Source organism: Melanotaenia boesemani, chromosome 15, assembly GCF_017639745.1.
Source record: "Melanotaenia boesemani isolate fMelBoe1 chromosome 15, fMelBoe1.pri, whole genome shotgun sequence".
Taxonomy (NCBI): domain Eukaryota; kingdom Metazoa; phylum Chordata; class Actinopteri; order Atheriniformes; family Melanotaeniidae; genus Melanotaenia; species Melanotaenia boesemani.
Window position 1 is genome coordinate 27111878 of NC_055696.1, and position 13171 is coordinate 27125048.

At 38.0% G+C, this 13171-nt stretch overlaps 1 protein-coding gene across 1 annotated transcript in view; it reads right to left on the bottom strand.

Annotated features, from left to right (window-relative positions):
• Positions 1-13171, bottom strand: part of doc2b (double C2-like domains, beta) — a 223755-nt gene that overhangs the window by 74587 nt on the left and 135997 nt on the right. Inside the window, exon 3 of the mRNA XM_042008423.1 lies at positions 12714-12788. Coding sequence (XP_041864357.1) covers positions 12714-12788 — 75 coding nt within the window. The remainder of the gene's footprint in view (positions 1-12713; positions 12789-13171) is intronic.

Sequence of the window (13171 nt, forward strand, 5' to 3'; positions counted from 1 at the left end):
GACAGCAGCTCAGCTCACTGGCTTGATGCAAAGCGAGATTTACAAAGCACCTATGCCACAGAGCAGTATTCGAGGTGGAAGACTTTTCCCCTCCTGAATCTCCTCGGCTACACATGAACATGGTGGTCCTGAACCGTATCAGTCTGAGTTGTTACGCTGGCCTGTCAGCAGCTCTGGAAAGCTGTGGAGACTCGCAGCAGGTTGTAGCAGCTGCAGGAAGTGCCGCTGACAGTTGTTGCTGCTATGATTTGAGCTGCTGTCTGTCGCCAGATGAGGATCAGCAGGGAAAGAATAAAGTCACTTTACAAGTTACTTTTACACCCCTCAAAAGCACAAATCCGTCCCACTGCAGGAACATTTAACAGAAACTCTGTGAAAGAACAGAAGTCTGAAACTAGCAAATCTACACCATATAAATTCACATCCATTCATATACGTTGGTGGGCGTGGTTTTCTGCAAGGCGAGGACCCGCCTATTTGCAACCGGAAGGAGGAGCTGCACCACTGCAGCCTGTTCCACTGCCTGATGCCCCATGGCAGAAAGTTGGAATCGATGTTGTCGGTCCATTTGAGTCAGCCTCCTGGGATTGCTGCTATGCAGTGACATTGATTGATTATTATACTAAGTAGCTAGAGGTTGCTTTCACTCTTTCCATCACAGCCACAGCGATCACAACTTTCCTGTCTACAGTATTCTCCAGGTTTGGCAACCCTACAGAGCTCATTAGTGATAATGGGACACAATTCACCTTAAGTGAGTTTGCAACATCCCTAGCAGTGAGAGACATTAGGCACAGGAAGGTATCAAGCGAATGGAGCCATCGAACGCTGGAACCGTGTTCTAAAAGAAAGACTTTACTGCTGAGCAGGACAGAAAACAATGGAAACCTTTCTTACAGAACTTCCTGCTCACATACTGTGCCACTCCACATGGCACCACAGGGGTGTCACCATATAAACTCATGTTCAACAGAAAGATGTGCACAAAAGGACATATTGGCCGAGCAAGCAACTCCCCACCACCACCAGAGACCCGTGTTACTTTGCACTTTTAAATTATTTCTGCAGTTACTGGCTTTTAAGCTGTTAAGCTAACATAAACATACAGGTAGTAACTTCAGTTACTTTAGCAATGCAACGTAAATGTAAAGCATGACTGACGCAACGAAGCACGGGACACATGGTAGACAGAGTTAAATTGAAAATGGAGAGATGTTGAGTCATTAATGTCACATCGTTTTTATAAACGTATTGGTTGTCAAGCTCCACTCTGCCAACCCCTGCAGTGCTGCCTGGCTGTAGCTGCTGCTGTAGTTACTGACTGCAGTGAGGACTGAGGATTGAATAGAGTCTGAGCTCCATCTATTGGACAAACGGTGCAACGACATCATTCTGTGCGACTCCCGACATTTAACAGCATTTGCTCTTTTATGAGAAATTAAGAGTATATTGCTGTTTATTTGGCAAAACTCCAGTCGATTATGATTATTTAGAAATAGGGCTATTGGCTGGGCGATTGATCAGTCGGACGAGCTCTAGATATTTGCATGATGTTTTGTCAGAGAATGAAGACATGTCCTTTCAAACTCAGTTTGTGTGTATTTTATCTATCAATGCTTATAAACTGAGCACACTGATACTTGCAGAGATTTTACTAGCAGAGATTTTATGGTGGCTCTTTGCTGTGTAAACACAGATTTTTCTGGAAGAATGAAATAGTTACAATCCTCTTAAAGGTTACAACATTTAAAGAGAAATATGCTGTTGTTAGTGAATATCTCACCATTAGCTAAATCTGTTGAATGGATATGACAACAGATTATACCAATATTTGGCAGATTTCCCTTTTAACTCAAATCATTTCATGGGAGGAGCTGAGTAAAGTAGCAGCAGGCAGACTGTTCATTTCTTTTATCGGCTTTTCCATTAGTCCTCTGAGAATGATTGCAATGATGTTTCATTGCAGTACTCAGGCCGGGGGTGCTCTCTCTTTATGAATTTATAATTCTAGATTGCCATGCTTATAATAACAGCTGCATCTTTGTGCTCACACTAATTCATTTATTTCTAAATTTCAGGGAGTCAAGTTGTGGCACCTCAAAGCACCAGCAGAATCTGCAGGAATTTATTTACCTTAAATATCCTGTGACTAAAAATCACTGGCTGAACACTGTGTTTGTATACACAGTGAACAAAATCCTATAGATACCTATAAATAAGATAAAATTACTCTATTACACATGCCTGCACAGATCTATCAGTCTCACTTTATTTGACGTAATAGTGCAGCTTAAACAGAAATGTTTACTTTAAGCAACCTTCTGTAATATGGCCTGATAATGTGCCACATTCCTGAGCAAGCAGAGGACCACGCCTAACTTAGTCACTTAATCTGAGAAAATTAAAAAAGATTTTGTGCACACTAAATTCCTTTCCGTGTTTGTTTCTCTCTGTGCAGGCCCTGAACCAAACTCTCATTCACATTACAGTTACAGAAGACATCAGATGAAACCTATACATAATACCATTTCACTAAGGTGTAAAAAATGACCTGATGAATTCGAGGGAAGCTTTTAAAAACGATGTATTTTTCTTATAGTTTATATGATAGTTGCTTTACTCTACAGTAGATATAGTTGACTATGATATGTACTACCAGTGTTGTTGCCAGCGTCTTGTTCTTCGCCGTGGTCTGCTGGGGGAGCAGTATCGGAGCCAGAGACAAGATCAGATTCAACAAACTGATCAGGAAAGCTGGCTCTGTGATTTGCTGCAGGCAGGAGCCATTTGAGGCTATGGTGGAGAGGACTGCAGACAAACTGTTATCTATCATGGATAACCCTGACCACCCTCTCCACCACACAGTGGACAGATAATGGAGTTCTTCTCCAGGAGACTCATCCAGCTCTGCTGTCACAAAGAACACTAGCTGAGATCCTTCCTGCCACAAGCCATAGCTCTGTATAACAGACAGAAGCTCCAGACTCACAACTGGTTAACGCTGCTTCTTACTCTATTTCTTCATGCACCACAGTACTTGTTTTTGATCTTGCACCCTATATTGTCCCATTATTCACATTTTTATTTTGACCTTGATACTTATTAGTAAATTGTGCATAGTAAATAGTATTTTTTATCTACATTTTCATATTTATATATGTATTTGTATACATACGTAAGCGTGTATATGATTTTTTTTATACATTTATATATTTACATATCTTTTTTCTTTTACATCTCTTATCTTTTCAATTTATGTATTTAGTATTTTTGCATCTTACAGTTTAATTTTACTTTGTTTTTTCTCTCTGACATTTATGCTGCTGTTAAGACTGAAATTTCCCAGTCTGGGATTAATAAAGTACATCTGATTCTGATTATTTTATTTGGTTGACTAAATGTCACAAAAGCTCAGAATCCAGGGTTAGACATGATATTTCTGTAGGTCAGGGCTGCATTGTGTAATAGGAGCCAGTTACTGTGCAGCTTCCTAACCCCAACCATTCCCTTTATAACAAGTGAACCTAACCATGTATATTAGCTACAACCGTTTAACTGGGTTACCTTAACTTTAACAGTGGCAGATCTACAGGGTGGGGCCACTGCCCCCCTCCTCCCCACTTCAGAGACCCCCTACCAGTTGCACCCAAACTTTTATGTCCTTAAAAAAACAAACAAAAAACAAACAAAAACAAACAAACAAACAAAAACAAAACACAAAAAGAACATCAGCCAAAAGATTCTCATCTCGTCGTAACACTGAAATAAAAGATGGATTCACAGAAAATGATAATTAGAAATGTAATCTTAGGCTGTTAGAAAACTTAGGGTGCTTTCACACTGCTTGTTCCCCTTTAATCGAACCCTGGTCCGCTTCCACGGAGGGTCTGGCCAGTTTGAGGCAGTGTGAACGCACATTCAGACTCTGGTGCAGACCTTAGAAGTGTACTCTGGTCTGGTCTGGTCTGGTCAAGCAAACCCAAGAGTTCACTTACTTGACTCTGGTCTGGACTAGGTGTCTTTGGATCTAAGAGCTCTGCCAGGTTTATATTCTATTGGTCTGTTGGTTGCGTCCCGGCTATAAACAGGCAACAGGAGGAGCAGTATTTTGGTTAGCATCATGATTTAGAAGCGTTTATACAGTGGCAAAAATGGATAAAAGCACGAAGGATGAGAGGATACCGTACAGGGACAAGCTTATGAAGGAAGCCCAGGATCGGTATTTGGCCAAATTGTCAATAGTGAAAGCTAAAGAATGGAGCTCTGATGCTACATTACTACCTCCAACCTCATCGCTGGACATAACAAGCTACCTTGTTCATGGTATCAGTGCTTACACGTATTGAACAGTTCAGAAACTACAAATCTCTGGAAGCTCACGGACATTTCAGGAATGGATGGGTGCAGGATCTGTTCACATTTCCACCGCAGGACTGCACAACACAGCTGTCACTGCAAAGGTAAGCTAACCTGCTGTTAGTGAAGTCATGACTGGTGGTTAGGGTTACTTTACTTGTTTTGTCTGATTTCTTGTTTAAACTCTGAGCAAAAATTATTAATATGCATGTTGCACAAGAAACAACTTAATATTTATGTTTTAAATGATCTAATAATCCTACCACATTTTCATACAACATATTACTCAAGCTAATATGTCAGTCTGGCATCAGCCTGTAAACCAGAAACTGTAATAACATAGACGTCCTTATAAATTAAGCTAGATATAGCAAACGGTTGCACACTGTTGTAAACTGTTGTTGTCTGTCTGCCAGTGTATTTGCAGGTCCTGCACTCCCAGCACCTGACTGACTCTCCACTGAAGACCTGGGTCATTATTGAGCTCTACAACATGCAGCAGCTAAAGAAGACTTCTGGATCTGCTCTCATTGTTCCACTTGTTTACAAATGTGCACCTAGTTTGCACAATTGCATGTTATATTGTTTCAGTGCTGAAATTTGCATGCAAAGATGTGAAACTCTCTCACTACTTTACTTGAAGATATTATGACGCAACTTCAGTGTTTTATTATATCATATGTGCATATTCTCTATTTTTTCAGAAAGAGCACAAACAGGAACAGATTTTAATTATGATGATTTAGTACTACTGTAAAATAGCTGTTAAATAAATGAAAATGATATTCAAAAACAGATAGAAACAGGTTAGTTCCTGGATGGGACGGCCTGAAATGTGGCCAGTCTGCTTGTAGGTCATTTTCCAATCTTGATACTTGAAATGACACAATGAAAAGAAAACTCAAAAGTGAGAAAATTCCAGGTTTTGGTGGAAAAATATGAGGAAAATGTGCAACGATAAATGAAGAAGTGAGAATGGTAGATTTAGCAGGAGGGTGAGAGTTGGAGATGAAGCGAAGATGAGGAAAAAGAGGTGAGGGATGAAAAAAAAGGAGGTTTCAGATTCAGAAAGAGGGACAGAAACAAAAAGTGAGGAGGAGGATGGAGCGAATGATGGAAGAGTCAGAAGATCTATCCTTTATTCCTGCTGGACCACATGGTGTGTTTTTATTCTCCGTATAAAGTCCAAAGCAGACATTAGATGCGACATAATAAAACATGTTTTCAGCTTCATGTGGCAGGTGTGTTATGAGGTGGGACATGTGGAGCTGTATAAATGTAGCCAATTTATTTTATCAGTAATTATGATCAAACAACATACTGTAAGAAGTGAATCTTATAATAGAGAAATAGAATGATCTAAAATAGTTTCTACTATAGATCTAACATAAGTGTCACTATATTTGTATTTAATACACTCAGTATACTAGTATACTTATTTTAGGTTGTTTTTATTATTGTTATTATAATAATTATTATCATTTTAATTTAAGCCTAAATATCATCTTTGTTTTCTTAGAAGGGATGATGATAAATAGCTTTAAAGTGTTTTTGTGGATTTTCTTTCCATACAGGGGATTTTCACATAATGCACTAAGGACATCACATGCCACCCTGGCTGGACCTCTTACTCCTCTGTCACCCACGTAAAACTTTCTAGATCCACTGAATCATGTGTGCACAAAGTAAAGACGAGCAGAAAAAAGTAAAGTGAAAGTGTGGAAAAAATGGTCCAGGACAGGATCTGAACTTGCAACCTCACCTTTAAGAGTGGTGGGTTTTACTCCAAGTCCTCTCAAGCCTTTTCCACCTGATCAACATGTTTTACGTCAGTACTGTCAGTCACAGAGATACAGCATATACGTAGACACCACATTGGTCATATTTGTCCTGTACAAACTGTAATACACAATTGTAAGGAATTACATTTTAATAAGTAAAATTAAGAACTTTTGTTTTATTATTTATATATTTTTCTGTTCCTATAGTAAATATTTTTATTGATTAAATGTAATAACCTTTAGTTCTGCTTTATCTGAATGAGCATCCTGGCAGCTTTACAGTAACAGATTTTTATGCTTTTTTTTTTTTTACCTTTAATATAAGAGATAAAGTGTTCACTGTTTGCTCATTTCCAACGTCCAACATATTGATTTGGGTATTGTGTCATAATTTCATACACTGATACTACTATAAAACCTAACCAGGTCAGACTTACTGTAAAATCTACTTTATGTTTATATTTGGTCATGTTTTTACTGTCATGTAAAACACTGTTTAGTAACAACTAAATTTCATAACTAAAGATGTACATTAAAGATGTACATATGTCTAATGTTACGTCTGTCTTGTTTCATCATGAAGATATTAATGGCAGCAGTAATTGTTTGGATTTGTTTTGTTCTGTTTTTTTTTAAATTATTTGATTTATCTTACAAATGATGACAAGGATCGACTTATGGGTAACTTGATGTTCAACAAATAAAATTTTCTTTATGTGACTTTATCTGGAGATGACTTTTAAACCAGAAAACGATAATATATGATCATTTTTACTGTTAATCAGGAAAAATGTCCTGACTAGCAGCTAGCGTGGCCTTTCCTTTTAGCAGACGTTTTCCCACCCATTATGCAGAGCTTTTATTGCTTTTATTCCTTTTATGATTTTGATTTGTTACCAACAATAAAAATCATACAAGTTGTAGTTGAATGCTAAAATTGCCCCTTTTCACACTTTTCCATGACACCTTTTCACGATTGTCTGACTTTCTACTTCTCTAGAAGTAACGTCAAGTCAAAGAGACAATTAAAAAGTTCAAATCAACAAAGAAGACTTATAAAGGGGTTTGGAAGAAAGGTAGATGTGAGTCAGGATGATGGATAATCAGGCAGCTTTGGCCTTCAATAAGCTGCTTTTGTAATCATCCACAGGATCTATAATGAAAAGATTAAATAATCCTCAAGGCCTGTTGCCAGATGCCAGCCCAGTTAAAAGAAAAAAAATATAATTTGTTATTGTAAAAGAATCTCAAAGCAAACCATTTTAAATCTTTAAACATTTAGAACAAACAGCATACTGTATGGAGACTAATCCTGGGAATACTGAATAACGATCAAAGAAAGGAGATAGTAAAAGCAGAACTAAAGAAGAAAGAAGAATACAGCAACGGTTTAGTAAATCCAGCAATACTACGGGATGCCATGAAAGCAGTCAGAGGAAAGCTGATAGCTGAGACTGTACATGTAAAAAAGATTAAATCACACAAGGAATACTCAATGAAAAGTTAAGGGAATTGGAATGATAACATAACAAAAACACATATGACCCAAAGATATATCAGGAAATATAGGAAACGAGAACAAAATAGATGAAATTGAGATTTATGAAGCAGAATTATTATGAAGGAAGCAGAAAAATCCTTTTCAGTGTTGGCAAAACATAAAGGTAAACAAAAAGCTATTAATAGTATTTACAAAATCAGAGATCCCAAACCAGACTAAGCTATATCTACTCCAGAGGGAATTGGAAAATTCTTCCAGAGGTATCACCAAGATCTGTACACACAGCCTACATCAGCAGATGAAGATGAAATTAAACTAATTCTAGACTCTTGCCCTCCATCGAAACCACACAAAAAACAAAAGAAAGATTAAATGCTGACATTAAAATAGAGGTGGTAAAAGATGCAATAAATAAGTTAAAAACAATAACTCCACGCAGAGTGATGGATACCCAGCAGAGTGGAATAAGATTTCTGGAGAGGAACTGTTGCCATTACTCCTGGCCTCTTTAAATGGACTGTACAAAACAACAGAATACTTCCATCCCGGACCGAAGCAATAATTCTAGTTATTCCAAAACAAGGAAAAGATAAAGATAATTGTGCTTATAGACCAATTTCCATAGTAAATGTGGACTACAAAATATATCCAGCAATAACTTCTAAGTGATTGAACTATTTGTATCAGGAATAATAGAAGATCAAATAGGATTTACCAGATAAATGAATATATAAATGTAATATATATATATATATATATATATAAGGAGGACGTTACATGATTGATCAAGCAAGTTAGTGCTTGTTAGTAAGTACAGATGCTGAAAAAGCTTTCGATTGTATCAACTGAAAATTTCTGTACAAAGTATTCGACTGATTTCTTCTTAATAATAAATCAATACAGCGTGTAAAGACACTCTATCAACTGCTAGAATGTTTGACAGACAACATTAGACAACAGAGATAAGCAAGGCAAGAACGCTGTCTATCACCCACCCTATTTACCCTCTCTAGAGAGCCTCTTGTAGGTAATTAGGATGCAGAGATCAGGGGAGCGACGCCGAATAGATTAGAACAAAAAATTGGACTCTTTGCTGATGATGTCATAGCCTACCTCAGACATCCAAATAAATCCCTGCCTGTTTATTTATGAAACATTTACAAGCCTAGGGGCAGCTATTAGGGTGTACAGTAAATATCAATAAGACACAGATATCAATCAATTATCCACTAAAAGAGATTCAAGAGAATTTACTTTTGATTGGAAACTTTAAAAAATTAAACATTTGGGTGTCACAACCACCAAAACACTATCTAAACTTTACAAGGCTAAGTAATCAAGAGATACAAAGACATTGAAGGCTAGTTCATATCAATGCTAGATTTTAGTTCAAGAATTTAAATAAATTAATGGGTTGCCGAGGCTCTTATACCTATTCCAGTCCCTACCAGTAGTGGTCCCCGAGTCCCAATACAAGCTGGAATACAATAAGAATGTTTGTTTAGGGAGGCAAAAAGCACCGGAATAAAAATTAAATCTCTCCATCTGCCAAAGGACAAAGAAGGAATGGGACTGCTACATCTTAAAGATTACTTTTATGCAGTGCAATTGAGATATGCTACAGGTTGGTGTAAACCAGATTATACTGCCAAATGGAAGGAAATGAAAACAAAATGTGGAGAATGCCCAATACAGAGTATTATAGAAGATAGAGAAACATACAAGAAGACAAAAAAGAAATAGATCCAAGACAATGTTTACACTGAGGCTGTTGTTCAGTATAATTAAGATATAAGATATGGAAAGACACCATTTCATTAAAGTGCGGCAAATTTAAACCGCCTAAATATGACAAAGGGTTTGAACAGTGGAAAACCAGGGGAATTACAGCACAGGTGTCGAGATTCCAAGAAATGAAAGAAAACTATGATTTTGATAAACATGAATTCTATTTTATGAACTAGATCTGAATGAATCCCTCCAGAAAGTGAACAATCTGGTATGAATCATAGAAAGAAACCAGAATCAGAATCATATCTGAGCTAATTAAAAAAAGTAGGGAAGCAGATGTTAACAGAAAAAAAGTGCTGATGAAGACAAAGATGGCTAAATATGTGAAAAATGCATCAGACATACATTATGATGACATACATACATTTCCATTTTATCACGTCTAAGATCAAGAGCAAACAAAGACATCCCGGCTGGAAAGACTGTGTAGGATTGAATTCAGATCACTTTCACATTTTTTGTGAAATGGGATAAAATAACACAGTTTAAGAAAATGATAAGTTTCATTACTGAAAATACTTGCTTATATGTTCCCTGTGTTTTGCGCAGTTCTGTTTTTGTGTAACCTATGTATAGGAAATGTACAAACAAAAGACTTTGTTAAATTTCTATTAATAGTTGGTAAAAAAACAAAACAAAAACAGGACTCTCCCACTCCAGATCAATGCAAACAGGTTACATAAGGAATCTCTATGATGGAAAAGTTGACTACAGACTTTGCCCACAGGAAACTCAGCTCAAAGACAAATGGAAAAAATGGACTGTGCTTAAATCAGAGCAGCGATGAAGGCCACAGGAAAGCCATCGATTGACTAGGAAGATGATGGAAACATACAATGTAAGGACACCCCCACAGCTCTGCCCCAATCCCTTTTTCCCTTCACTCTTTGTGATGTCCATGTGTATGTACATTCTGACTTTTGTTCCTTCTAAATATTAGTATTAGTAAATATTAGTATATTTAGATCCACATGTGCATTTTGTGAGGTGATTCTTGGAAGTGTGATATGAATCATGGATGCTCATGTGCACCACAGACCCAAGCTGAGCTCACACCTTCATCGTGAGCATAGCGCATCGTGTCATAGTCAGTTAATCTGCACATTTGTCTATAAAAGAAGAAAAGAGTTGCAGCGTGTCAGTTTAGGCCAGTTTTAAAGATCAGTTTCAGTCCCTTTTTCTGCCAAAAGCTGATCTTCATGTGTAGCCAGATAGACGGAGTTTCTCTAGCTTTGCACAGTTTCTAAAACCTTTTATTCTCATGGATATTAGGACGTGAAGGAAATAAAAAGAAGGTTTAGGTAACCTAACCTATTTTTCTTGTTCTTTTTGTTTAAGGTGTTTTACTGTTTTACCTGTTCTTATTATTGTTTTTAATAAAGAGCTTAGAACAGAGTCAAGATCCCACGAAACCAACCAGGGGGGTATTCCACAAAGCTGGATTAAGGGAAAGTCGAGCTTATCTTGTGGCTTATTTGAATGCTCGCTGAGTAACCATGATAACTTTTGCACCAGAACTAGCCTGCTCGGGGGCAGCCTAACGCTCAAGCTTAGCTTAGCTGTGTCTCAAAGGTCTGATACACACTCCCTAAAGAAAGTTCTACCTGGTAAAATGCTGCGCTCCCACCACTCATTCTTGTTCAAAAGTAAAAAAAAAACAAACAAACAAACAAAAAAAAAAAAACACTTATCATATCACTACTTTGACTGTCTTGAATAATCAATAAATCTGTCAGTGCCGATGTAACTAAAGAAACGCAACTATACAAGTACTGAACATGAAATTAAATAAAAAAGAACATGGTATTTGATAAAACTAATTAATACCTTAATAAACCCCCTCCCCAATTTCATGAACATCCAACCTCCACTGCCTCTGGTTGGCTAACAGTAAAACTGGGATCAGCTGAGCCCTGTCTATACAGGTCTAGGGTACTTAAAGAGCAAGATAGAGAAAGAGAAAGCTAAACTAAAGAGATGGATGGAGAAAGATATAGATAGATAGAGACAGAGTTGCTTTTTGGTTACCATGGCTTGGCCTTTTATTAATGTCCCTGCAGAGGGCACACGCTTAATTCAAAGTGCATTCATGCCAACAGCCCTGCGGGTTTTCAGGGGGAGGACCCCCACCTGTAGCAGTGGCCTCTGACGTTGTCTTGGTACAGTGCAACATATTTACAGCTCAACATGTTTTGAACAAATACACTTCTTCAAAGGCTACCTCCCACTCCGAAATATGTTCTTGTACTTATTTCCACCTGCTGCAGGTACGCTTTGGCTGTTAAGATTGCTTCTGTTGAAACGTAACAGTGCAGAATTAATGTAGGTTGCACACACACGTGCATGCACACGATAATATATTCACAAAATATGATGATGCATATTGATTATTGGATTATTAATAAACTGAGCAGGGCCAGTACTTCTTGTGCGGCCAGGTGAGGCAGGCAGTACTCTGCCTCACCTCAAGGGGGCATAGTTGCATGCTGTTGGATGAATAGTGAAATAAGATGCTCTTTTCGGTTCTTAATATTGTAAATCTGACTCCAGTGCCTCACCAGCTGCTGAGAGAATGACGGCTCTCGGCTTGCTCTCTTTTTCTGCCAGGTCCTCTTTTCCACCACCCACTCGTCAGGGCTTCCTACGTTTCTCAGCACCTCCCACATAGCCAGGCTATGTAAGCCTCGCTTGAATTAGCCTCGATTAGATGCGGCTGAAATGTGTTAGTGGAACGGCTTGAGCCTTAACTCAGAGATGGTGTTAGTTCAAGCGAGGCTTTCCCGACACAGCCTGGCTTTCTTTAACTACGTTCGTGGAATACCCCCAAGGTCATCATTTGGAGCACAAAGTACTCCAAGTTTCTAAAAAAATGTTTGGTCACTTATGTCCAAAACCAATAACATCCTTTGTGGGTTAAGCAAAGACCACACGGGGGGTGTCTAATATTCACAAAGTTTATGTGTTTTTTGTTTTGTGGTAGGAGAAAAGACTTTTTTATGCACAAAAAAAGTGTTGCACGACTTTTACACATGTTTTCGCTCTGGAGGAAACTAACAGTATTTACACAAGAGCAAGTTAAATCAATAAATATGCTGACATTGTGTTTACATTTGTCTTTAATAACAGTCAAATGTGATGTGATAAAACTGAATTAATTTGAGATCTCTCCAGATCCAGACAGGCAGACGAGCCATGTGTTTTTGTTAATTTAAAGTCAGCTCACTGCTGACCACAGCTGTCATAATAAAGATGCTACCGCTGACATGAAGGGAAAATGCACGCACCTTGCTGGCTCCAGGTAGTAGGTGTAGTTTGACGTAAGGATCTGATAGCCCATTGTGATCCATTGGCTTGAGCCCCTGTGGAAATAAGAGGAAAATAAATACTCAAAACAGATACCTTTTGATAATATTACACTTCATGCATTATTCTGTTATGTGTCCCTCAGACATTCAGAGCAGGACGCCTCATTTAGAAAGACCCTGCAGTTCCCGGAGAACATTGAGCTGAAGAAAAGAACCGAACAACAAAAAAAAGCTGAACATTTCTGTTGATAGCAAATCAATACAACACAAACAGAGCAGATGTGTGAAGGTCACTCATACCAGAATAAGCCAGTCTGTAATGTTAAGGAACCTGAACGGGTTGCAGTGGGAACCATAAATATCAAACCATGAAACATAGAAAGTTTGGTTTGCATGCCTCCTCTTACATCCTGTTGTCATGGGAACATTAAACTCTT